Here is a 23506-nt window from a genome sequence, read left to right as displayed (position 1 = left end):
AACCCAAATTAACTACAGTGTGTGCATAGAAGGAGGCTCCACCACTAGGGGTCCAAACACGTTTGTCCTCATCTCAACAAGGGCATCAAGGGAAAAAGAAGCCCAGTCATTACTCTGTTGGCTTTAGAAAGAAAACAGGTAAGGAGCCAAGTGCTTTGCTCTGATGGCTGGTATCAAGAAACAGGAGAGCTGCCGGGTGGTGGCGGCGCATGCCTTTAATCCCAGCACTTGGGAGGCAGAGGCAGGTGGAATTCTGAGTTCAAGGCCAGCCTGGTCTACAAAGTGAGTTTCAGGACAGCCAGGGCCATACAGAGAAACCCTGTCTGGGAAAAAAACAACAAAAAAGAAAAGAGAAGAAAAAAAAAAGAAACAGGAGAGTTCCAGTGAAACCAGTGTGTGAGAGAAAGGACCCAACCTCACACCAGTCTAGGTGTGTTCTCACTTTTCTTAAAGAGACTTACCAATGGGATAAAGTGGAAACTACAGGAAAGGAAAAGAAAGAAGCTATCTCTTTTAAAGTGTATTTATTGCTTTTCTTCTTTCACTAATGCCCTCTCCTTGAATATGGTATCTGCCTATGGTTGAGCCCAATGCTCCACCATACCCTCAAATTACTTGAGCAGTGGATGCCCATCGCACTTTCCTTCCATCTCAGTGTGCTGGAACCGAGAACCACTCAGCCCTGAGCTATCATTCCCTCTCCTCTATCCCGTCTGACTTTTCGCCCAACTAAGTAAGCTTTTCTCTTTATTTAACCTTCCCACACCTGCAGTTGCCATCTCCTACCCCCTGCCCCTCTCTGTAGCACTGGCTGCCCTGAACTGTGAGCCCGACAGTTTCTCAGACACGTGCTTCTCTTGCTTCCCAAATCCCAAACCAGGACATTAGCTCCCTACATCTTCCACGCGATCACTTTCTCAGTCACCTAACTTTACCTCTGCATGCTTAGTTGTCACGTGTTATCAGTGATTATCTTGCAAGGCAGGGCTGTGCATGCCATTTACCCAGCACTTTGGAGGCTGAGGTAAGAGGTTTGCTGTGTTTCAGGTTAGCCTGGGCTAGTGAGACCCTGGCTCAGAAAACTAAACAAATAAATCTGCAACCTAACCTAGCATTTTCCGAAGTACAGCATATTCTTGGTTAGTGATGTGTGCATGCTACTGTTTACCTTGTGAACTTTAAAACATTTTTAAAAAAAGAGTAGATTTGGGGCTGGTGAGATGGCTCAGTGGGAAAGAGCACCGACTGCTCTTCTACAGGTCGGGAGTTCAAATCCCAGCAACCACATGGTAGCTCACAACCACCCATAATGAGATCTAATGCCCGCATCTGGTCTAAAGAAAGCTACAGTGTACTTATTTATAATAATAATCTGTGGGTTGGAACGAGCAGGGACTGAGCGAGCAGGGTTGACCTAAATGAGCAGAGGTCCTAAAAGTCAATTCCCAACAACCAGATGAAGGCTCACAACTATCTGTACAGCTACAGTGTGTACTCATATACATAAAATAAATAAATAAATCTTTAAAAAAAAATAGATTTGAAGGCAACAAAGATAGCAGACCAATATTAGCTAGTACAATGATATGCAAACATCTGCAAGTTGGGGCCAGCACACTTTCCTAACGTGTTCTCAATCCAGTATACACATATTACACGCACACTAAATTTTCTTTACTTGGAAAAAAGTTTTTTTGTTTTGTTTTTTGAGCAGTGTTTATTGGTTTAGCCCCGGCTGTCCTGGGACTGAGTAGTTCTGTAGACAAAGCTTGTCTCAAACTCATGTCTGCCTGCCTCTGCCTTCTAAGTGCTGGGAATAAAGGCATGCACCACCCAGCAAAAGTTGTTGTCTTAAAAGAATCTCACTATACTGGCTGGCCCAGAACTTGGTATGTAGACCGGACTGGCCTCAATCTCAGAGAGCCATCTGCTGAGATTAAAGTCATATACTACCACACCCAGCCCTGTTTATTTTTGACCCAGGGTCTTGTTATATAGTTTAGTGTGGCCTTGAACTTTTTCCTTCCTCGGTCTCCTGAATCCTGGGTACAGGCTTACCCACCATGACTAGATGCAACAATGTTCGTTCTTTTTGTAGCACACTTGTTCATAAACTACAGTGGCATCTCCACCAGTTATCCGACAAGGACAAAGCTTCCCAGCTGCACCCTCATAACCATGCTGCCCCCACACCTACCTTCACAGCTAGTGTGTTCTTCCCCAGCTATGCTTTTCACTTTGTTTTTCTGTAACTAGAATACTGAGCATTGGCTAACTGCATTCTGCTCGTTAAATCCCAGGGCTGGTGATATAGCTCAAGGCTCTGGGTTCAGAACTCTACATCACCACACACAATGAACAAACCTCATGTAAACGCAGTTCAGTGGTGCTGCTCTCAGGAGGCAGAGGCAGTACAACCATGAGCTCAAGGGCAGCTTGGGCACAGACTGAGCTTAGGGCACCTAGGGCTCGTGCAGAACTCCCTCAAAAAGACAAAGAACTCAAAAAATTCCAGTCTGGGGGTCACCATGAAACCAGTGCCCCTCCCAATTAGCACCCCAACCTTCACTATCCGCAGCTCACACAACAGCTTTAACAGCTTGTGCTTCAGACTCAGAGCAACCTGTGTGCAGGAGGTTCCTCAGCTGCGTTTATGTCTATCAGGACAGGAGAGCTAGAAAACACCAAGACCTGCCAAATAAATCAACCTCTACTTAATCTCAAAGGCTATGTGGCAGGAACAGTGTAGGCAAAGGAACCTGGCTGGGTTGAGAGCTTCTCGACCTAGCTATAGCTTCCCTTTCTCTCTTTGTGGTACTGGGGTACAAACTCAAGAGCCTTGTGTGCACTGGTGATTTTCTCCCTGTACCACCTTCACAGCCCTGGACACTGAAAAGGCAAGTCTCAAATATGTACTATGCTAAGAAACTGAAATACTGTGCAGCATTTAGCTGTGGTATCAAATGTATCTGCTGTATAAACAGGAACAGCTGTGAAGTGTTGACACTCAACTCTATAACATATACCAAGGAAGAGTTTCACTATGGAAATTTAATAGTAAGCCATTACCCTCACGTGTATGTTGTTTGAAATATGCATGACTGCTTGTTTTCCCTTTGCCCAATATTTACTGTGCACTTCCTATCTCACTAGAGAACAAAGTAGAAATGGTAGCAGCCTCAAGTGAGTGAGAAAGGCGTAAAGATGAGAAGCATCTATCTATCTATCAAGAATCCAGCCCACCATGTTACACCTTCGTCTGTGAGTTGGAATGATAGAACTGTTCAACTGTAAGGACAGATCTGAGGATGTAGCGTCTGAATCTTTGGCAAAAGGGCAGAGTGTTAGGAGCTAATTCAATGGTTGCTGACCTTACTGTACAGGAGAGGGGCTAAAAGAATGAAAATGCCCAAGCGGGATATGTAAGAATCCGAAGTAAGACTTGAGGAATAGCACAGGACTTCCCGCCATGAGGAGCCTTTACTGGTCACTCCCGACAAGACTCCAATCAGCAAGTTTAAGTGTCAAGAAAAACACACACACAAAGTAGCTTTGATCATACAGAAATCAGAAGAGAGGAAGCCTAATACAGCTGTCCCCACATCACACCGGCAGGGCTCCTTCTATGTGCAACAACAGCTTTGTCAATGACACAAATGCAAGAGGGCGTGAGGCTTCTGGCAGCTTAACATTTTAATATGGGGGTGGAAAGCAAATATGTAAATTGCTTTGTGCTCCCCCCAGGCCCTCCAGCCCCAAGGCTGTGGGAACCAGCCAGGCTGACCCAAATGGAATCCAGAGCGAGTGAGGTGTTGGGTTCCCCAAGGAAAGGGGGTAGATCCAGAACAGAGCAGAAACGGTGACAGTTTATCTGTATGAAAAAGGACACTCCAGGTGAGAAGGGCTGGCTCAACTGAGGCAGCAGCTTAGGAAGAAGGAACAAGGGCGGGCGACAAAGCAGTAGGAGAGCGAGCCAGAAACACAGGCTGAAACACTCTCCAGGGTTAGTGAAGACTGCAGGTTAGCACTAAACAGATCCACAGCAAACAGGTCAGGTCTCCCAAACCCTTGGTGCTCTTTACTGCTTGGCTTGCTTTGGGACTCAGCTCAATTCTTTTTTTTTTTTTGTTTTTTTTTGTTTTTTTCAAGACAGGGTTTCTCTGTGTAGCCCTGGCTGTCTTGGAACTCACTCTGTAGACCAGGCTGGCCTCGAACTTAGAAATCCACCTGCCTCTGCCTCCCAAGTGCTAGGATTAAAGGCGTGTTGCCACCACCGCCCATCTCAGCTCAATTCTTAAACTGGATGCTTCTCACCCTGGGTATGTCCCATTAACTTTAGTTATCAGGGCACAAATCAGAATATCTACACATAACCCTGGCAGTCCTGAAACTCACCATGTAGTCCAAGATGGCCTCAAATTCAAGAAATCCAACTGCCCATGCCAGGATTAAAGGTGAGCGCCACCATGACTGTTCTGTTTTGCTTTTGAGACTCTGTCTTGCCACCCAGCATTAGCTGGCCTTGAACCTGCACCAATCCTTCTGCCTTAGCATCTAGGTGGCATGGCCTACAGTTGTGTGTCACCATGCCTAGCTTTGAGAAACCAAAGTGAAAACTCAGTGAGAAGGAGAGCTGGGCACAGTGGCACATGGCCGTCACCTTAGAGGGTGAGTTGGGAGAATTTGGAGCCTCAGGTCAACATGGCTTATAGAATAAGACCCTGTCACAACTAGATGGGAGAATAAGAGAGAATACAAATTACATCAAGATTAAAAGTCTCCCCAGGTTCTGCCAAACAGATAACCAGCACCAACGTTTGTTTGCAAGTGGGTGGAGGCTGCAGATTCAAAGACAAAACCCAAGCACAGTCTGCGAAGCTGCACCCTCACCCACGCGCCAGGATCCCAACCCCACTCTGCTGCCTGATAGTTACATAGAGGTCATGTCATTGAGGGCGTGGTCCAGCTCGTCGCTAATGGCCTTGTACTTCAGTTTCTGGGCATAGAGCTCGTCTGGACAGGCACAGGAACCACAGGGATGATGGAGGGATAAAGTGAAAGGTATCAGAGGCAGATGAAGAGAGGGAGTCATTAGAAAATAGGAAAACTGTGACCGTGTCTAAAACCAGGAAGAAAAAACAAACTATTCTGGAGAAAAAAAAAAAACCATTCTGGCGGCCGTCACTGGCCATGTCAATCTACTTTCCCCAATGGCCAACAGTACTTCCTGATGTCTCTTCAAGTCGACTGCAGCAAGAACTGAGAGCCTGAGCATAGCAACTACTACAGGCACCTGAGGACACCTCTTCCACCCAATTCTGAAGCAGTGAGAACACTTAAGGAAGACAGAAAAGGGAGAAAGCGCAGTCTTAGTGGCTCTTCTAGGCCTATTGGGGTGGCCATTATTCATGGTTCTACAGTCGCCTCCCCAAACCCTTCCAAAGAACATCCAGTTACCAAGAGCATATCAAGGAAGTTCTCAAAGCAAAAGACTTGTTTCTTTGTTAAGGTGGACAGACAAAGCTGCCCAACTACAAGAACAAGAAGCCCTGACTGCTCGATCTGTTCAGGCTGTAAGACTTGGTTGTTATCTCCTGCAGGTATCCCCAGCCTGAATGATAAAAAAAGAAATACCCAAAGTGGCCATAGGGTGGCACGCACAATGTTGCTACCTTCTAAAAATCATGGTTTCTGTTTCAATTCATAGAGTCAAGATTTAAGATATTTAAGATTACTAAACTAGAGATAAATACAGCCATTACATCTTTTCAAAGAAAAGATGGCAGATTCCAGAAACAAGTAGAATTACTATAAAGGAAAAGATTTTAAAATCCTGAGGTACTCTGCCTAGCTATGAGACAGGACAGGACTCATCCAGTATTCCAAGTCACTACCAAGTCTGAAGAACAGACAAAAGGCTCAAGGTTAATGGGCAAGGCCTTCCTCTCTCACACTCCCTCATGTGCTCCATACCTTCCAAGTCATCAATGGTCTTCTCCAGCTTGGCTACCGATCTTTCAGCAAACTCAGCACGGGTCTCTGCCTGAAGAAGCACAACAACAATTATTATTTCTGCCCCTCATGCCTCTAAGCCATTCAGAGCCAAGGCCAACAAGGCTCATGATTAATATTATAATATTAATGCTTTCCATCTTTCCACGTGGGTCAGCCCCTCAGCTCACCTCCTTGAGTTTATCAGTAAGAATCTTTATTTCTTCTTCATACTTGTCTTCTTTTTGAGAGTACTGTTAAGGAAAGTAGAATATAAATTTCAGAGCAGAGACTCTCACAGACAACAGCCATATTATTCTTACATTCTTACAATCATTCTTACATAGACATTCTCCTGGATTTGATTTGGTCCAGGACTAAAAGCAAGGACCGGTTTCTGACAATGGGTCCCAAGACCCAACCAACCATTTCCAAAAAAACTTGCAGAGTAAACTCCACCAAGGACCTTTTTTGCTTTTAACAGACCTAAATTTTGATTTTATTCCTATCAACCCAAGTGTTTTTCCTTTCTCCAATTTAACCAGCTGGAATCTACAGTTAAAGCATTCCCTCATGATGGTAAGCGGCAACCATCTGTTTTGACTGCTACTAGGCAGGTCTCAAGAGCTGGCGCTCTGCTGCCCCATCCAGTGTTCCTTCTAACCGATTCTGAGCACAGCAGCATCAGCTTAAGGAGCACACAACTCCAGGCACTGCAGACCACAGAGTTATTGAAACCTGAGCAATGGGGATACATATGAGTTAGCATTAACCTATACTCTGATGGACAACGGTGGGAAGGAAGAGAAAGCTTTTCACTGGCTCATACAGAATGGGTATGTCTTTCATTAAGGGCGGGGCTGGGCCCAAAGCCTGTCATCTTCACAAACCAGCCCTACCTTCTCCGCCTGAGCCTCAAGAGACTTGAGGTTGTTGGTGACATTCTTCAGCTCCTCCTCCAGCTCAGAACACTTACTGTGAACATTTTAAATACCAAAGGAGAGGAAAGGGGAAAGAGGAAGAAATAAAAAAAAAAAGGGAGAGAGACACACAGATGTGAATTGAACCTATGTGTAGAGAGAGCTGGACTGACTATCAGGGAGGAAAAGTTTCTGGGTAGCCTGCTCAAGTATCAACCCTCCTCCCTCTACCATGGAGCAGGTACGCCAGGAGCTGGCCCTCCTGTGCTCCGATAAAAAAAAGAACACTTGAGAGAAATCACTCACTACCGGGGGAAAGTTACGACTGCTACTTAGGTGTGGATGTGGGGGTGATGCCAACCCAAACAACCCCCAAATCACCCAGGGGAGGCAGAGACCCTCAGGGGAAAGGCAGTGAAGCAACTAGGAAAGAAGAGATGAGAGATGCCAAGTAAGTGGAAAGGAAGAATGGAGCATTCCATGGAGATGAGAACGCACTCAACAAATCAACTGGTGGAGGGAGGCAGCTGCAAAATCAAACCAAACCAAACCAAACCAAAGGAGACCATACCACACACAGACACACACGGAAGCTCTCCATACCACACACAGACACACACGGAAGCTCTCCGTGCACCGGCTTCAGAGTTAGTACCTTTTCTTCAGCAGCACTCAGACACTTCAGGTTCTGGTCCATCAGTCTGATCTGCTCATCCATCTCTCGGCAACGGCTGTTAGTGACAGTCACGGGAATGGCACAAGCCAGGTTGTGGGGAAAAGGTTAAAAAAGGAAGAGCAAGAAAACAAGCCGCAAAATGGGGTGTGGGGTGGGTCAAAACAACAAACAGATGGGAAGGAAACACTGCCATGGTCATGATATGTCATGTCTGAAGAGGACAGGGAATGCAAGACAAGCACAACAGATGCTCATCCATGCTGACTTTGTTACACAAGGCCAAGCTGGTACCAATAGGCAGCAGGTGATTTCTCTAAAGCCTTTGCTCTCAAGTTCCCAGGCAGATTGGCAAAGTGTGTAAAAACAGAGACCAGGTCTGAAATCAGTACAGGCCAAGGAGAAAGAGATTCCAGGTGGAAGGACCCGACAGGATCTTCCAACTAGCTGTTTGCCATATTAGTCTCTATGTTCCATCTATTTGAGAATCGTCCCAAGAATAAGCAAGCCTTGTTCCCTGTTACTAGTCAAGATAAGAGAAGCCCAAAGCCATTAGAGGCTAGAAGCACTACAGAGGACCACCACCCTCCCAGGCCTGTTTAACAAGGTCGAAGGAAGGCTAGTTTACTCAGAATTAGTGCCCAAGCAGGCAGGATGAGCTGACAAGATCTGGAGACAATACTCACGACTCGGCCAGCTCAGCACGTTCCTCCGTGCGTTCCAAGTCTCCTTCAATAATCACCAACTTACGAGCCACCTAGAAGAAAAGACCCAGGACAGCTCCAGCAAGCCAGGGCGACATGGCTTCATGAGTGTCTTTGCAGAGCCCACACTGCAGGGGTGACTCACCTCTTCATACTTCCTATCGGCCTCTTCTGCAATGTGCTTTGCTTCCTTTAGCTGGATTTCCTGGAGCTCCATCTTTTCTTCATCTTTTAGAGCCCGATTTTCAATCACCTTCATACCTCTACCAGAAGCAGAATGAAAGAATGAACACAGCAATGAATATTCTGAGCTGTGTATCAACTCCACCCCAAACACTCGGAACCACTTCCCAGTCCATTCCTTTTTGCTGCCCAAATGGAAATTCAATAGCATTTGTGCACCTGTACCATTTAATTGGAAACTTTTTCTTATAAGACAAACAAATTTGGGCTAGGGATAGGACTTAACAATAAAGCAGGTGCCTGCTATGTGCAAGGCCCCAGTTCAATTTGCACAGTACAAAATAATACTGGTAATTATATAAAATCACTACCATTTAAAAAGTAGGTCTCAGGGGCTGGGAGTCTAAGTCAGTGGTAGAGGATGTGCCTAGCACAGAAGGTAGAGGCTATGTTCAGACTGCAAAAACAAAAGTGGGTCTAGACCAGGACATGGTGGCACAGGCCTGCAATCCCAGCGATTAAAAAGTGGAGGCAGGAGGCTCAAGAGCTCAAAGCCAGTCTGGGTTACATGAGACCGTGCCTCAAACAAAAAACACAAACAAAACAAAAAACAGGTCTAATGGAAAATCCAGGTCAGAGGCACTATCAACTATACTGTTTGCAGTGCCAGGGATGGAACCCAGGACACCTCAGGCCAGGTGGGTGAGGGCTGCTAAACTCAGCTGCCAGCCAGCCTGTTCTTTTGGAATTCACCCACCTCTCACTCTCATCAGCGGCCTTTTCCGCTTCTTCTAGCTTCTGCAAAGCAGTGGCAAGGCGCTCCTGGGCACGGTCCAGCTCCTCTTCAACCAGCTGGATCCTGCGGTTCAAGGAGGCCACCTCAGCTTCAGCCTTAAATCAATGGGAAATGGAAAAGAATCAACTTTTGGTGAAAAGAACCAACTGTGACAGAAGGCTGGACCTGACGACGACCAAGAACCCAGTCGTGTAAGTTAAGAGAGATCCTGTCTTGGTTTAAAAGCTAAAAGATCTAACATGCATGATTACTCATCAGTTTTCTCTTTTCCTATCTAAGAACTCCCATTTGCTATACAGGAAATGTTTTGCTCGTGAATTAATCTCATGCAGCCCAAGTTGGCCTGAACGTGTATACAGTACCTCCCAAGTGTTGGGATTACAGGTATGTCCCACAATGCCCAATTTATGCTGGGCAAGGGATAGGATCCAGGGTTTCGTGCATATCAGACAAGCACTCTAACAAAGGAGGGGTACCCTCAGCCCTGCAGAGCATCCTAAAATTCAGTTCCTTATCCACACAGTATCATCTTTTCTCTTCTGGATTAAATTCAAATCCCAGAACCTATAAGAGCCAACAAAGCCGGATGTAATGACACACACCTTCAATCGTGGCATGCAGGAGGCAGAGGCAAGCAGGTCTCCGTGAGTCTGAAACAGGTCTAGTCCTAGTCTACATAGTGAGATCCTGGCTCAAAAAAGCAGCTACAGGAGACAGACTTCTCCTTCAATGATAGCTACTTCGAGCTTTCAACTCCAGATCCTCCCGAGTGTTGGGACTACAGGCATATACCAGGACACCTGGCATTTAGCATTTCTATCGTTTTTATATTTCTCTATATATACTAATTTAACTAGCAGTTTAAGTTGTCAGCCATGTGATCCCCTTCCCCAAACACACCAGGAAGATGACCAACTAACGCCTTCCAGACAGCTTTCCACACAGGAAAGGGAAAGGATGCAAGATTGGGATCGCTCTGGCTGGAAAAATGACTCAACAGCTAAAGGTACTTACCAGATGCCAAGGCTGAGGGCTGGAGCCTACCCCTGGGACCCACATGGGAGACAAAGAGAACTAGTCCCCACAAACTGTCCTGACCTCTACACACTCTGTTCTGTGTGCACACTCATTCTGGGATATTTTCCCCCACCCTGCCCCTTCAGTGTATTCCTTTATAAAAATAAACAAGAACCCTAGCTTCCACCTACCACCACACCTCAGGCTGGCCGGCTTCCTTTCTATTCCTCTAACAATCTCCTACTAAGGTTCACTTGTACTCCTACACTGGTTCACAGTACAACTCCTAACGGTAATTTCCCTGGCGTCATATACAACAAAGCACAAGGTCAAGTCCAAGTAAGTCACGAACTGGCTATGAGTGAGAAACAAACAAAAAGGCATAGCTAGTATACTGTCATAGTCTGGAAAGTGTTCTCATAGACGGGATTATACTTGGCCACAATCTAGCACTCTGGAGACGGGGACATAGGGACCATGAGTTCAAGGCCAACGTGGATGACCCAGGGAGACCCTGTTTCAATAAAAAACGAATCACCCCAAATTTAAGATCTTTGCTACACACGATGACGTTCAAATGCTGCTTCTATCCTGGTGTACGCTGGCTCTCCTCTCCAGTATAGACTGTACCTGAATCCTATTATCCTGGTTTCCTCTGAACAGTCAGGGTGGTGGCAGCTGGAGGATCTGGGCCATCAGCCCTGTGGGGAGGGATCTAACTGGATAAGACTCCTGCTAACAATCAAGATTGAAACAAAAATTTCCACATAATGAACACAAGAGAGTCGAGAGCTTGGGAAAGGAGGCAGGAGACCAGGATACAGAAATTGAGAAGTCTACATAAATTGAAATTCCTAAGGAACCATTTATGTTCCTAACTGTACCATTCAGAACACCACAATGGCAACCATTCTCTAGTTCTGTCTCTTCTAGGAAAACAGATGTCCCGTAAGACAACACAGATTTATCCTCACAAACCCAACAAGGCCAACCAGTCCAAGGCAAGCCAGGCTACCAGACCAGGGCTGCGATACACTCGCAGTACCATACAGTACTTACCCCTTACGATAGCCAAAACAAAACCATGAAGAATGCGGCCTGAGGGGCTGGAGAGATGGTTCGGCAGTTAACAGCACTTGTTGCTCTTACAGAGAACCCGGGTTTGATTCCCAGCACCCACATGCTACAACCATCCATAATCCCAGTTTCAGAGGCTCCAAAGCCCTCTTCTGACTTTCACAGGCATCAGGCACATATGTGGTACACATACATACACCACGAAGGCAAAACATTCATACACATAAAATCAATAAGCCTAAGGGGGGGGGATTAAAGAAAAGAGAAAAATGCGGCTGGATCTGCAGGAAGTACATGAAATGTTAAGTCCCCTTCCAGCTCCTAGTCACCCAAACTGGAAAAAGATAACAGGCGATGGGGGCAGGGTACAGTTGCTATGGCAACAAGCTGGCTCTGGCACTTTCTCCTACAAAACAGCATTTACAATTGAATTCTTCACAAGGGCGGAAAAAGAGGAAGAGAAAATACCTCTTGGTGCTCTTGTAAGAGTAAGCCTGGGTTAAAACAAGAACCAAAGATTAAGGGAGTCCCAGCAAAAGCTTCAGACAGATCAGAGGGTGGCAGGTTCAGGACAGAAAGTTCCACTTCTTCCCCTCCAGCCGAGCAGTTCTCTTTACAAGGAAACAAAGGCTGCAAAAATCAAGATCTGATATTCCCTCCAAAGGAATACAGAAGCCAGCTCACACACACCACTTAGGTCAGCAGGCCACTCCAGGTCCTGGGGCAGGCTAGCCTGAGTCTGAGAAACATTACACTTTATGGTTTTCCTCCCCATTAGTCTAGATTTTACCTAATGCCCAGTAGAGCCTGCCTACCTCCCCACAATTTAGAGGATACAAGAGGCTACGGTCTTCCATTCAACAGTACCAGGAGTCTCCATTGTTCAGGAAGCAAAATCCTGGTGGTGGAATGCAGCAGCCATTTGGTCACATCAAAAGGCTGGCGGCAGCTTTGTCTATGACAGAAGTTAAGTTTAAATGCTATAGTGGGCTGTCCTGTGCAAGCCTGACAACCTGGGCTTGATCCCCTGAATCCACATAAAGTCCCCTGAACGGACTCCACAAAGTTGTGCTCTGACCTCAATACACACTATGGCCACGTGCACTGACACACAAACATTATACGCATACTCGACAATAGTTTTAATGTGAAAAGAGGCCCAAAGCACACCACATCCCTCAGTGTAAGGAGCTGCGGGAGCTGGTGGGCAGAGGAAGAGCAGGGCCAAGGACAGATGGGAGAAGTCTAAATCTGGCACTCTGCCACACTGGGGTTTCCCGTTTTAGATAAAAGTCACAGGTATAATTCAAAGTAGAGGTAGTACTAGAAAAGGCAGGCCTGGGCTGGAAAGAGGATCGCTGTGCCCTGTGCTCACACACATGCCTCTAACTCGGGCTATTTTACCAAGGGGGAGGAAAGCTGGGGATTGGAGTTATCCGCCGCCCCAAAGTCAACAAAGGTGAAGTCTAGGCAGAGGCACTTAGAGCAAAGGGTTGTTGGCCTCTCCTGGAGGAGTGTGCTCTGAAATGGGGGGCAGAGAAAGGCAACCAGCAGCCAAACCAATCCAAACCTCTAACACAAAGAGAGGTCACAATGCTTATGTGTCCACCAAACACATGAACAAACCCAAACAGCCTACCTCTCCCTTCGGAGACCATGATTTTAGGCTCAGAGTTAGAACCTGTGTTCAAAGCACACTCCCATTCCTTCGGTGGTACTTCCAATGTTTTAAGGCACCACAAAAGGAAAAGTCAAGCGGGGCAGTGGTGGCGCACACCTTTAATTCCAGCGCTTGGGAGGCAGAGACAGGCAGATTTCTGAGTTCCAGGGCAGCCTGGTCTACAGAGTGAGTTCCAGGACAGCCAGGGCTACACAGAGAAACCCTGTCTTGAAAAACCAAGAAGGAAAAGTCAAAAATGCTATTGAAAACTTGGGAGAAATATTTTTTAAAGGGTGAGATGAGCCATTCACTTATTACATGGGGCTAGAGAGACGGCTCAGTAGGTAGAGCTGCTCTTGCAGACTTTGGCTCCAGGTACCAGTACTCCATGGTGGGAGCAGGAGGGGCATCCATAACTACCGGCAATTCCAGCTCAAGGGGGTCGGCGGACACCCATGCATACATATGAATAAAATTAGTAATAAGAAAGGTTACAGTGGGGCTAGAGAGATGGCTCAGCAGTTAAGGGCACCGACTGCCCTTCTGAAGGTCCTAAGTTCAAATCCCAGCAACCACATGGTGGCTCACAACCATCCGTAATGAGATTTGATGCCCTCTTCTGGAGTGTATGAAGACAGCTACAGTGTACTTACATACAGTGAATATTTTTATATCTTTAAAAAAAATCTTTAAATATCTTTAAAAAAAAAAAGAAAGAAAGGTTACAGTGGAGACACAGGCATGGCAGTTGAACACCGGAAGAGACTATTCTAGAGGCAAAACAGAAGGATCACTTGAGTCCAGCAATCCAAGGCCAGCCTGGGCAGGTAAGTGTTCGTGTTATATATGCATCTTCTTATCGCTAACAATAAGCATATTTAAATTTTGCATTGTCACCTGTTGAAATTTAGACCAAGCAGGGTGTAGTTGAGAGGTACAAAGCTTGTCTAGGACAAGGCCTTAGGTCTGATCCCAGCACCAATTACAAAATAATAGAACCCTCTTACTAAATAAAAAGAAATTCAAAACTGAAAGTAAAACTTCACAGGGAGTTACATTATAAAAGGCCTGTCCCACATCAGAACTTGTCTCTCAGCTCTGGCCACATATAGCTTAACAAAGGCAGCTTGGATGCCCATACAAAGTGGAAAAAGGCAGTCTACTAATATAGCATAGGATTCCACCAGGTAGTGTGGCAGGAGGAGCCTACAAAACTCACATTCCACAGTGGCCCTAGAAGAGGTGACTCAAGCATCCCCCTTCCTACTATGACTCTTCAGTAGAGACTCAAAGTTCAAGAGTGCAAAAAGTCAAACGCTCACAAAGAAGATACTAGTTTCATCAATATTTAACTACCACCCCACTTCCCCATTCTGACGACTTCCTCAGGAGACTTCTGTGAAATAAGCACATTTGGTAAGCCCTGAACATGTGCAAACACTCACTCTTGTGGCTTATGCACACAGAAGGAAGGAGTGAGTGCCAAATGTGCCTACAAGGAAAATGACCAAACTCTAGGACAGACAGACACACCCTACCCACCCTAAAACCACTCCCACACTTAGACATCAGCCTCACACACTGTAGCACATGGCCAACTCCTTCTACCATACTCTCCATTTCCCTTCCGAAGACTTCCTCATTCTACGGCAATCTCACTAGACTTGATAAGGAGAAGTTGTGGGCCTGCCTAGAGTGGCCAAGCAAGCCCACAGTAATTCCAGCACTTGGGAGGCTTAGGCAGGAGGACTGCTGGGAATACAAAGAGACACCCTGTCTCAACACCAGCATACTGGACGCCTAGGGAAGGGTGATGTGAAGAAGCTGTCACCTCTATGCCCAGCTGTAAAGCATTTTAATAACGTTTAAGCATTAACTTGGGAGCTCTGCTCTCCTTTTCCACTCTCAAAAATATTGTTACTCCTCAAATGAAGAGAGAGAGAGAGAGAGAGAGAGAGAGAAGACACCAAAAGCAAGAGCAATAAAGAACGCCAGTAAGCCACAAGAGTTCTTTTTCATCAGGTCTTAAGCAGGCATCCATTCATCCCACTAGCACTTTCAGTTGAACAAAAGCCACTGTAGTGGATAACAGCCTTCCTCGAAATCAGCAGTGCCACTCTCTAATCTGTTACCATCCTCCAGTGTTCCAATCAGTCAGGAACCTTGAAACTGGCGTGGCATTTGACTCTCTGCTATACACTCCCTTATCAGCCAGCTTAGGAGAAATGTTCTAAGTCAAATTTGTACTGCTCACATTTCAGGCCTGAATCTGGCAGAAGATCCTGCCTTCCAGGTCATGATGGGCAGGGTCTATCTAGTAAATTTGGTGGCTCCGACATTTGCTAACAACGGGAGAAGTACCATCTCCTCTCCCACTTCACAAGAGAGGGGCGGGAGTATCACTTAGTTAGAAAAGGTCCCCAAGCTCGAGGATGGGAGGTGGCGCCGTGGCCTTAAGCTCCGCCAGCGAGGGAGGGAACCGCGCTTCCTTTCAGCCAACTGCTGGCTCATTTCCTGAGCAGGAGGGAGCGGAAAGGCTGCCAGTAGGCCAAGACGGGGGCTTTCCGGCGGTTCCCACCTCCCACCCTCATTTTTCACAGGTTAGGCTCGGCCCCTCCCAGACCAGAGGAGCACTCACTCACTTCTACCCCTCAGACCGGAAACCTCAAGCAAGAGTAAAAGGTCCCCACCCTTCGCAGAGAAGTGGGGGAGGGAAAGGCGCTGAGCCCCTCCCCTGGCCGCGCCCGGCTCCGAGGGACCGAATGAATGAGTTGGGGAGAAAAAAGGGAGCGGGCAGCCCGCGCCGAGCCGGGGTCGATTCTTCCCAGGGTCTAGCCTGCTCGCGCAAGCACTTAAGTTCCCTCCGCACCCGCTTACCGGGCCATCGTAATCGAGTCCCACCCAACCTCGGGGCTCCACTAGTCCCAGCTTCCAGGGCTCCATGGAGCTGAGCACAGCAGAGGGGCGCCGATCCCTTCTCTGCTGCGCCCCTGCTCTCCGTGCGTACCTGCTCCCGGGCCCGCCTCTCTCCCTCCACTTCCCGCTGGAGGCGCTCGGCCCTCTCCTCCGCATCATCAGCCTGCTGCTGCAGAACCTGGATCTTGCGCTTTACCGCCTCGATGGTGGTGTTCCCGGCCATGGTGCCTACCCAGCTGCTTCTGGAAATCAGGTTCCTACCTCCTCCGCTCGGCGTTGTAGCCGCTTTCCACCCTACTTCCGCCTGCTCCGCCCTGAAATACCGGAACTCACTCACCGCCCGGATGTGACGCCGTCGCCACCGCGCGTCCTCCCCCTGCCAAGCAGGCGGGAACGCAGTCCACTCGAGGGCAGCAGGCAGAAAGTGAAGGGTGAGGCCTCCCAGTAACCCTAGGCGACCACTCAGGGAGGTCTTTCCTTAGACTAGTAAAGGGGGGCGGGGTTCGGTAAGGCTACCATAGTAACTGAGAGGCGCTTCATAGTCCAGCCTCACCCACCAGGCTGCCTCCCAACAATGGCTGTCCCATTTACTAAAATGGTGCTGTCGTGAACGCTTAACGCAGTTGACCCCTCTCTTATCCGGTGCCTCCCTATCACTGCATCTGCTCCGCACCGCAATATAAAATATCCCATATGCTTCCACTTCTACTCAGTCTACGACAGACTCCAAAACTAGGTTCTGAGACAAGCCTAGAAGACTCCAGCCTTCATCGTGCAAGAAGTCCCAGTGAGCTCCTTTGAAAATCTATTAGGAGGGGCTGTGGATATTGCTCAGTTTGTAGAGCACTAGCCCAGCACATAACGAAGCCCTGGGCTGGATCTGAGGAGCACTTAAACTAGCCTAGTGGCACCTATCTGTAATCTCAGTACTTAGCGGGTAGAGACAGAGCAGAAATCCAAGGTCATCTTCGGCTACCGGCTGAATTCAAGGCTAGTCTGAGCTACATAAAACACTCTCAGAACAACCCCCCAACTGTTGAGACAGTTCTCTCCCATTTCCTGGAAGTCACTAAAGGAACTACCAGATGGAAGAGATGGGCAAATTGTCATTCTATTAGGATCAGCTCTGGACTCGGGTGTTTAGTTTGAATAGCAGGCTTGTCTCCTGTAGCTTTTTTTTTTTTTGGTTTTTCGAGACAGGGTTTCTCTGTATAGCCCTGGCTGGGCTGTCCTGGAACTCACTCTGTAGACCAGGCTGGCCTCGAACTCAGAAATCCGCCTGCCTCTGCCTCCCAAGTGCTGGGATTAAAGGCGTGCGCCTGGCCTCCAACTCATTTGTGTAGCTCTAGATGGTCTTAACTTTATCAGTTTCATAGGAGTTGAAATTTCACGTGTGAACTATCACATCCTGGATAGTCCACATTCTCTGGATTTCTACTGCCTTCTCAGTAACTAATAATAAACCTCTTCCCTTACCTTGAGAAATAGGATATAGAGTAGGATTTAGAACTAAGAATATTAACTTGAGGTTGGGGATTTATCTCTGAGGAGTCTCTAGGTTTAGCAAAACACTTGCTGCTCCCCGTATCTGGTTCTAAGTCCCAGGATGTTCCTTTCTTTTGGGGGAAAAAAAAAAGGCTGCTGAACAATGAGACTATTCACAAAAAACAACTTGGACAAATAATAAATTTTATCAGTAGTGTATCCTGTACACACTGATTACTGCCCACCTCCCCAGGAACTAAGAAGAAGACAAGGTTTTGATATGCAGGAAAATTGTTTTCATGGCTTAAGTATTTCTCAAGCTTGTTTTGAGTGAGTCTTATCAGAGGAATTGCTGGTGAAAATTTTTGTCATCTGAGTGCTGACCAGCAGGTGGCAATGTTGTACCTCCCTGAACCCTTAGACATGATCAAGGCCAACCAAAGTTGAGACAACACGGAATTGCATTCCAGAGGCCGGGTTCCTTTGTACAGATAATCTCCTCATGATCTAGGGAAGCAGATGGGTTGACTCCGGATAGCTTTCAGAGGCATGATGGATTGGCATCGAGGAGACCAACCAGTGCTATTGTTTTCCTGGTGACAAACAATGCAACATACCAACAGATGTCTCTGTCCATTCCTGTCTCTTATTTCCTCATCCCTCCCAACACATGTTCCTAAAAACGGGTGTTAGGACTCTTGTGTCCTGAGTCCTACCCCTTGCATTCCTCTTTCCTCTATTTGTCCCTAAACAGCTTCTGATTTCATCTTGGATTAAGAGCATCTTATGGCTGGGATGATGACTTGCTGCACAAGCATGAGGAACTGAACCCAGTTCCCCAGCACCCACATAAGAGCCAGCTATGGCTCTATGCATCTGCAATCCCAGCACTGGGGGGAGGGGCAGGGGCACAGAAACAGGCAGATCCCAGGACTTGCTGACCAGCTAGCCTGGCTAATCGGTGAGTTCTGGGTTCAGTGAGAGACCCTGTCTCCAAAAACAAGGTGGAGAGATATAGAGGAAGGCATCCAATGCCTACCTCTGCCTCCAGACCCTCACAGACAAGCACACACATATTAACATTACACATACACACACACACACACAATATATTCTTACTGTCACCAGGTTGTAGCTTAAGGATGGTTAAAACTGTGTATATATATTTTGCTACAACTATAACAGTAGCTAAATTCTGGGAAGAAAAAATAAGATTGGTTGACTTTGCCACACCAGTGCTCTCTCTTTGTTTAAGCAGCCCTAAAAAATGCCACACATTCAGGAAGGCTTCTCAGATAACTAAACTACCAGTATAGACACATAGCTATTGGCCCTCTCATTCCCGTTTACTTATTTGTTAATCTCAAGGTCAGTGGCTGAAGATTTAGCTCTTTTTGTATTAAGACAAGGTCACCCTCTTCACAATCATGCACACATTATGATCTTTGTTCTCTCCTTAAACCTCAGTGCTTTCCCCTGGCCCATGCTCTCCCAGGCTCCTACAGATACCCTCATTGCTTGATTGTTCTCTTAGAAGCAAGTTTTTAGTAAAGGGCCAGATGGAATGTCTGGCTTTACAGGTCATGTGGACTCTACAGAAACTATTTTATTGAACAACAACAAAAAAAAAAAAACAAAAAAACCAAACAAAAAAAACACTCTCTGTGTGGCCCTGGCTGTCCTAGAACTAACTCACTTTGTAGAGTTCAGGCTGGCCTCGAACTCAGAAACCCACCTGCCTCTGCCTCCCAAATGCTGGGACTAAAGGTGTGCACTACCACTGCCCAGCAAGGATTTACAATTTTTAAGACAAAATTTTACATATTTAAATTTTTTAACCAGGTAGTAGTGGCACAGACTTGTACTGGACAAGACTTTTTTTTTTCCTTTTAGTTTTTCCAGACAGGGTTTCTCTGGATAGCCCTGGCTGTCCTGGAACTCAATCTGTAGACCAAGCTGCCCTCGAACTCAGAAATTCACCTGCCTCTGCCTCCCAAGTGCTGGGATTAAAGGCCTGTACCACCACTGCCCAGCATGGACAAGACTTTTGGACACTGAGGCTGCATTTCGTGCACGTCACCAGATTTGCATCTCTAATCTCTGGTGTTGTGTACTCTAACACTCACTATACTGAGCCTTTGAAAGAGAAGAACCAAAGAGAAGAGCAGATGCCTTACAGCAAAGGCAAAGACTGAATATGAAGATCTAAGAGCATTTGTGAGCGATCCACTCTGTCCTTTAAGTTGTTTTTCAAAACCAAATGTGATTTAAAATAACATCGATTTCTAGTTTTCTCCTTGCTGGGATGCTGAGAAATGCCTGTGTAACTGACATATCCTTTTATTGTTGTTGTTAAGAACCCTATGGGCTAGGTAAATGTAGCTGGTTGGGGGGCTGAATTTAATCCCCCAAATAGAAAATAAACACTTCTGTGGTACTTTTCTTCAAAGCATATCTCCTATATAGTTTCATATTTCTCTTTGCAACAAACATCAAAGTTGATGATGAAGGAGAGTAGGTACTAAACTGTAATAGGAGGTGGGTAAAGGCAATTAATTTTAGGTTTTTTCTTTTTGTTTTGTTTAATTTGGTTGGTTGGTTTTGTTTGGGGGGGTTGTTTTTTGTTTTGTTGTTGTTGTTGTTTTGTTTTTGGGGGGGTTGTTTTTGTTTTTGTTTTTCGAGATAGAGTTTCTCTGTGTAGCCCTGACTGTCTGACTGTCCTGGAACTCACTCTGTAGACCAGACTGGCCTAATTTTAGTTTTAAGAGGCCCTTAAGAACTATGTAATATATTCAGGGTCATAGAGTAAGATCTGGGGGTGCTGCCTTTGCCTGCTGCCTAGTTTCTGTTATAGTTCACCCTTGGTACCTCACTGCTCTCCTATGACCAGAGCTCCCTCCCTGGAGCATCTCTATGACATAAAGGCAGATGTCCACCTTGGCTAGGACAAATAAACCCATATAGGGCCAGGGTCAGTGTGACCTCCATTTTCTATTGTGAAATCTAAGCTGGCTTTCTTGGGTAATTGAGAGATGAGAGATTCCCTATTAATACACACATGCACATGCCAAACCTTATACACAAAAGCTAAGAATGTGGCATGGGGGAGGAAGTGGATACCTGATAGCATGCATCTGGATGTGGAGGCCCCTCCTTTGTCCAGGTTCTGGAAAAGGTCATTAGATTACTGGGAAGGAGGTTAAAATCTCTCTCTCTCTCTCTCTCTCTTTCTCTCTCTCTCTCTCTTTCACACACACACACACACACACACACACACACACACATGGTGTAGAACCCAGGGATCCATGCACGTTAGGAAAGCATGCTACCACTGAACTATGCTCTCAATTTCAACATGTCTTTGAGTAAGAAAGCATATTCCAACAGAAGAGCATCAGCATATGTACCCCACCATCTATGGCTAAGAAGGCAAGGAAGCCATCTCCCAATACTCACATCAGCTGCCTTCTTCTCTGCTAGCTCCAGCTTCTCCTGGGCATCCTTTAAAGCTTCAGAATACTTGTCCAGCTCATCCTCTGTCCCTTTCAGCTTCTTCTGCATGGTTGCTAATTCATCCTCTAGCTGTAGGAGCCCGAAGAGTAACACACAAAGACATAAACACAACCGTGCGTACTTTGACTCTAAAGACCGCTGAGCCCAGCCTCCAGGAGAGACACACTTCTCCAGACATGTTCCAGGCATTTAGGCTATGGCTTCACCCCAGACCCTGCAATGTCAGGCCCCAAGGTGACCAAGTCATCTGGAGCATTCATGCAAGACTATTGAATGATAAACGACTAGTGGGGAAGATTTCTGTGATGTTACTGAGAGAGAGAGAGAGAGAGAGAGAGAGAGAGAGAGAGAGAGAGAGAGAGAGAGAGATTATGCTCTTACCTTTTGCTCTAAAAGTGAGACATTCTTCAAAGACATGGTCTACTTCTACTTAAATCCAGCAGGCACACAGTGGCACAGAAGAGGCCACTGGCTTTCTCAAGATCATATGGAGAGTCTACAGCAGTGGTGCTCAACCTTTCTAGTGCTGAGACCCTTTAATGTGGTGCCTCATGTGGTGGAGACCCCCCCAACATAACATTATTTTCATTGCTATTTTGCTACTGTTTAAATCATAATGCAAGTATCTGTGTGTTCTGGTGGTCTTAGGCAACCCCTGTGAAAGGGTCAATGACCCGGAGGGGTCTCAACCCACAGGTTGAAAACTGCTGCCCTAGATGTTTGGGGGGGGGGCACCTTATAGAGACTGGGGCATTCCTCCCACCCCCAAAAAGAAGCTGGCCCAGTGGTCACTGTCTCTTCTGTGAACCCCCTGACCCTTTGGCTGCCCTGGAACTCAGCTTCCTGAGTGCTGGGATTACACCGCCAGAGTGTGCCACCGCTGCCTGGGCCATCTCTGTCTTGGCAACCAGCAAGTGCCTACCTGTTTGCTTCTTTCTTCTGCCTGCTTTTGCTCCGCTTCAGCTTGCTCAGCTCGGTCCAGAACATTCTCTTTGTCTAACTTGAGCATCTGCATCTTTTTCTTGATGGCCTCCATCATGAGCTGTAGCTGTTGGTGGGCTCACCTGTGAACACTGGCGAACTGGAGGCTAGGGCCAGAAAGGAAGGGCTGCCACCCGGGTCACTCAAAGGTTCCCAAGTTTGAGCCTTTTTATCTGTGCTTTCAGCTCCACCTCTTATTCCTAACATGGTCTTTCTAGCTCCCTCCCACCCCTTCACTGTTCCCCTGGGGGAACACAGGGTCAGACACATTGATAGACTGACATCACCAGCAAAAAAAAAAAAAAAAAAAAAAAAAAAATTGAGGAACAGCTGAGGCTGATTTTAGACAATGGAAAGTGGGGGAGGTGGGAGGTTCTCCCTGACCTTGAAACTTTCCACTCGTTCTTGGCAGCTCTGTGGGTCCCTCAAAAGTGGAGGGACAGAAAAGAGGAGAGTGCTGAAGCCCAGAAGGGTACTTTAGCAGTTCTAGCCACCAGAGGGGTCCTAGTAGCCTTCAGACCTCTCATTTTCCCTGGGCTGTATTGGATGTGGACCAAACTATTACTAGTTCAGTCTTTTGATTCCCGGTATCTAAGGAGCGTGGCCAAGAGAGGCAAGGGGAGGTCACTCATGATCGTTGACAATTCCCCTAGATTGACAGTTGAGATTGCTGTGCTATTTTGGGATTCTCTAATAGGCAAGGAGACATTAGTCTGTAAAGGCCATAGGATAAAGTAGGAGGCCTGGGATCTGAAAGGCTATCCTAGGGTGTCAAGTGGGATGAGAGACAAGGAGGTCACAGAACAAGATCACGTTTTCTCATAGCGACCTTAAAATAGAGCTTTTGTACCCACACGTACATACGTACATATGTACTGAAGACTGTCGCTTTCCTCGTCGACTGCTCCGGCTGTAGCCCCCTTGCCCAGCCCACTGTCCACCATGCCCTTATAATCATCACCACCAGCTCTATTTCCCCCAGTGTAGTGCCAGATGCGTTCATAATTCCACTTGGAATCTTGCTATTGACAGGTGGCAATTGATCCCATACACAGTTGCCATATACCCATCCATGCCAGAGAAGTGGACACTGGTCAAGGTGACCAGAGCTAGCAGGGTAAATAGAAATGGTTCTAATTAGTTCATAATGTCAAGGATAGTTAGTGTCAAGGCTAAACCACAGCAATATGGGAACTGAGTCAAGCATCAGGGTGTGGGCAGGGGCAGAGCCGGCTCACTCATGAGAGCCTCCATGTTAAGAGCAGACTGCTACTAATAGACTGGGTGGATAGACTGCCAGCTAACTGTTGGAGGAAAGTGAAGAAAGCAAGCACTTCTGATTGAGAGGCTGGTCAGGGAAAGGGGACAAGAGAACCAGACAAAGGACACAGGTAGATAGGGAAGAGGGTTAGGGAGGAGAAAAAGACAAGAACAGAAGAAGAGGAGAGAGACATACCATACCATCTCTCTACCATAAAGGGCAAGATATATAAAGAGTTGATCCTTTGCCAGGCGGTAGTGGCGCACGCCTTTAATCCCAGCACTTGGGAGGCAGAGGCAGGTGTATTTCTAAGTTCGAGGCCAGCCTGG

General features: G+C 46.8%; 1 protein-coding gene across 15 annotated transcripts in view; it reads right to left on the bottom strand.

Annotated features, from left to right (window-relative positions):
• Window positions 1–22052, bottom strand: part of Tpm3 (tropomyosin 3) — a 27000-nt gene extending 4948 nt beyond the window's left edge. The window contains exons 1-10 of one of the 15 annotated variants that reach the window (XM_031374577.1): window positions 21858–22052; window positions 20879–21004; window positions 9229–9362; window positions 8434–8551; window positions 8271–8341; window positions 6891–6966; window positions 6183–6245; window positions 5974–6043; window positions 4935–5013; window positions 3679–3871 (exon numbers count right to left, since the gene is read on the bottom strand). In XM_031374577.1, the coding sequence (XP_031230437.1) occupies window positions 3868–3871; window positions 4935–5013; window positions 5974–6043; window positions 6183–6245; window positions 6891–6966; window positions 8271–8341; window positions 8434–8551; window positions 9229–9362; window positions 20879–21004; window positions 21858–21974 (858 nt within the window). In that variant the 5' untranslated portion in view covers window positions 21975–22052 and the 3' untranslated portion in view covers window positions 3679–3867. Of the gene's footprint in view, window positions 1–3678; window positions 3872–4930; window positions 5014–5973; window positions 6044–6182; window positions 6246–6890; window positions 6967–7566; window positions 7643–8270; window positions 8342–8433; window positions 8552–9228; window positions 9363–16028; window positions 16386–20878; window positions 21005–21316; window positions 21463–21857 lie in introns of those variants that run through there. The other 14 variants (XM_031374575.1, XM_031374573.1, XM_031374574.1 and 11 more) reach the window with 14 other exon arrangements.
• Between the last annotated feature and the right edge of the window lie 1454 nt (window positions 22053–23506).

This window comes from Mastomys coucha, unplaced genomic scaffold, assembly GCF_008632895.1.
Source record: "Mastomys coucha isolate ucsf_1 unplaced genomic scaffold, UCSF_Mcou_1 pScaffold16, whole genome shotgun sequence".
NCBI lineage: Eukaryota > Metazoa > Chordata > Mammalia > Rodentia > Muridae > Mastomys > Mastomys coucha.
This window is presented reverse-complemented; position numbering and strand designations above follow the sequence as displayed.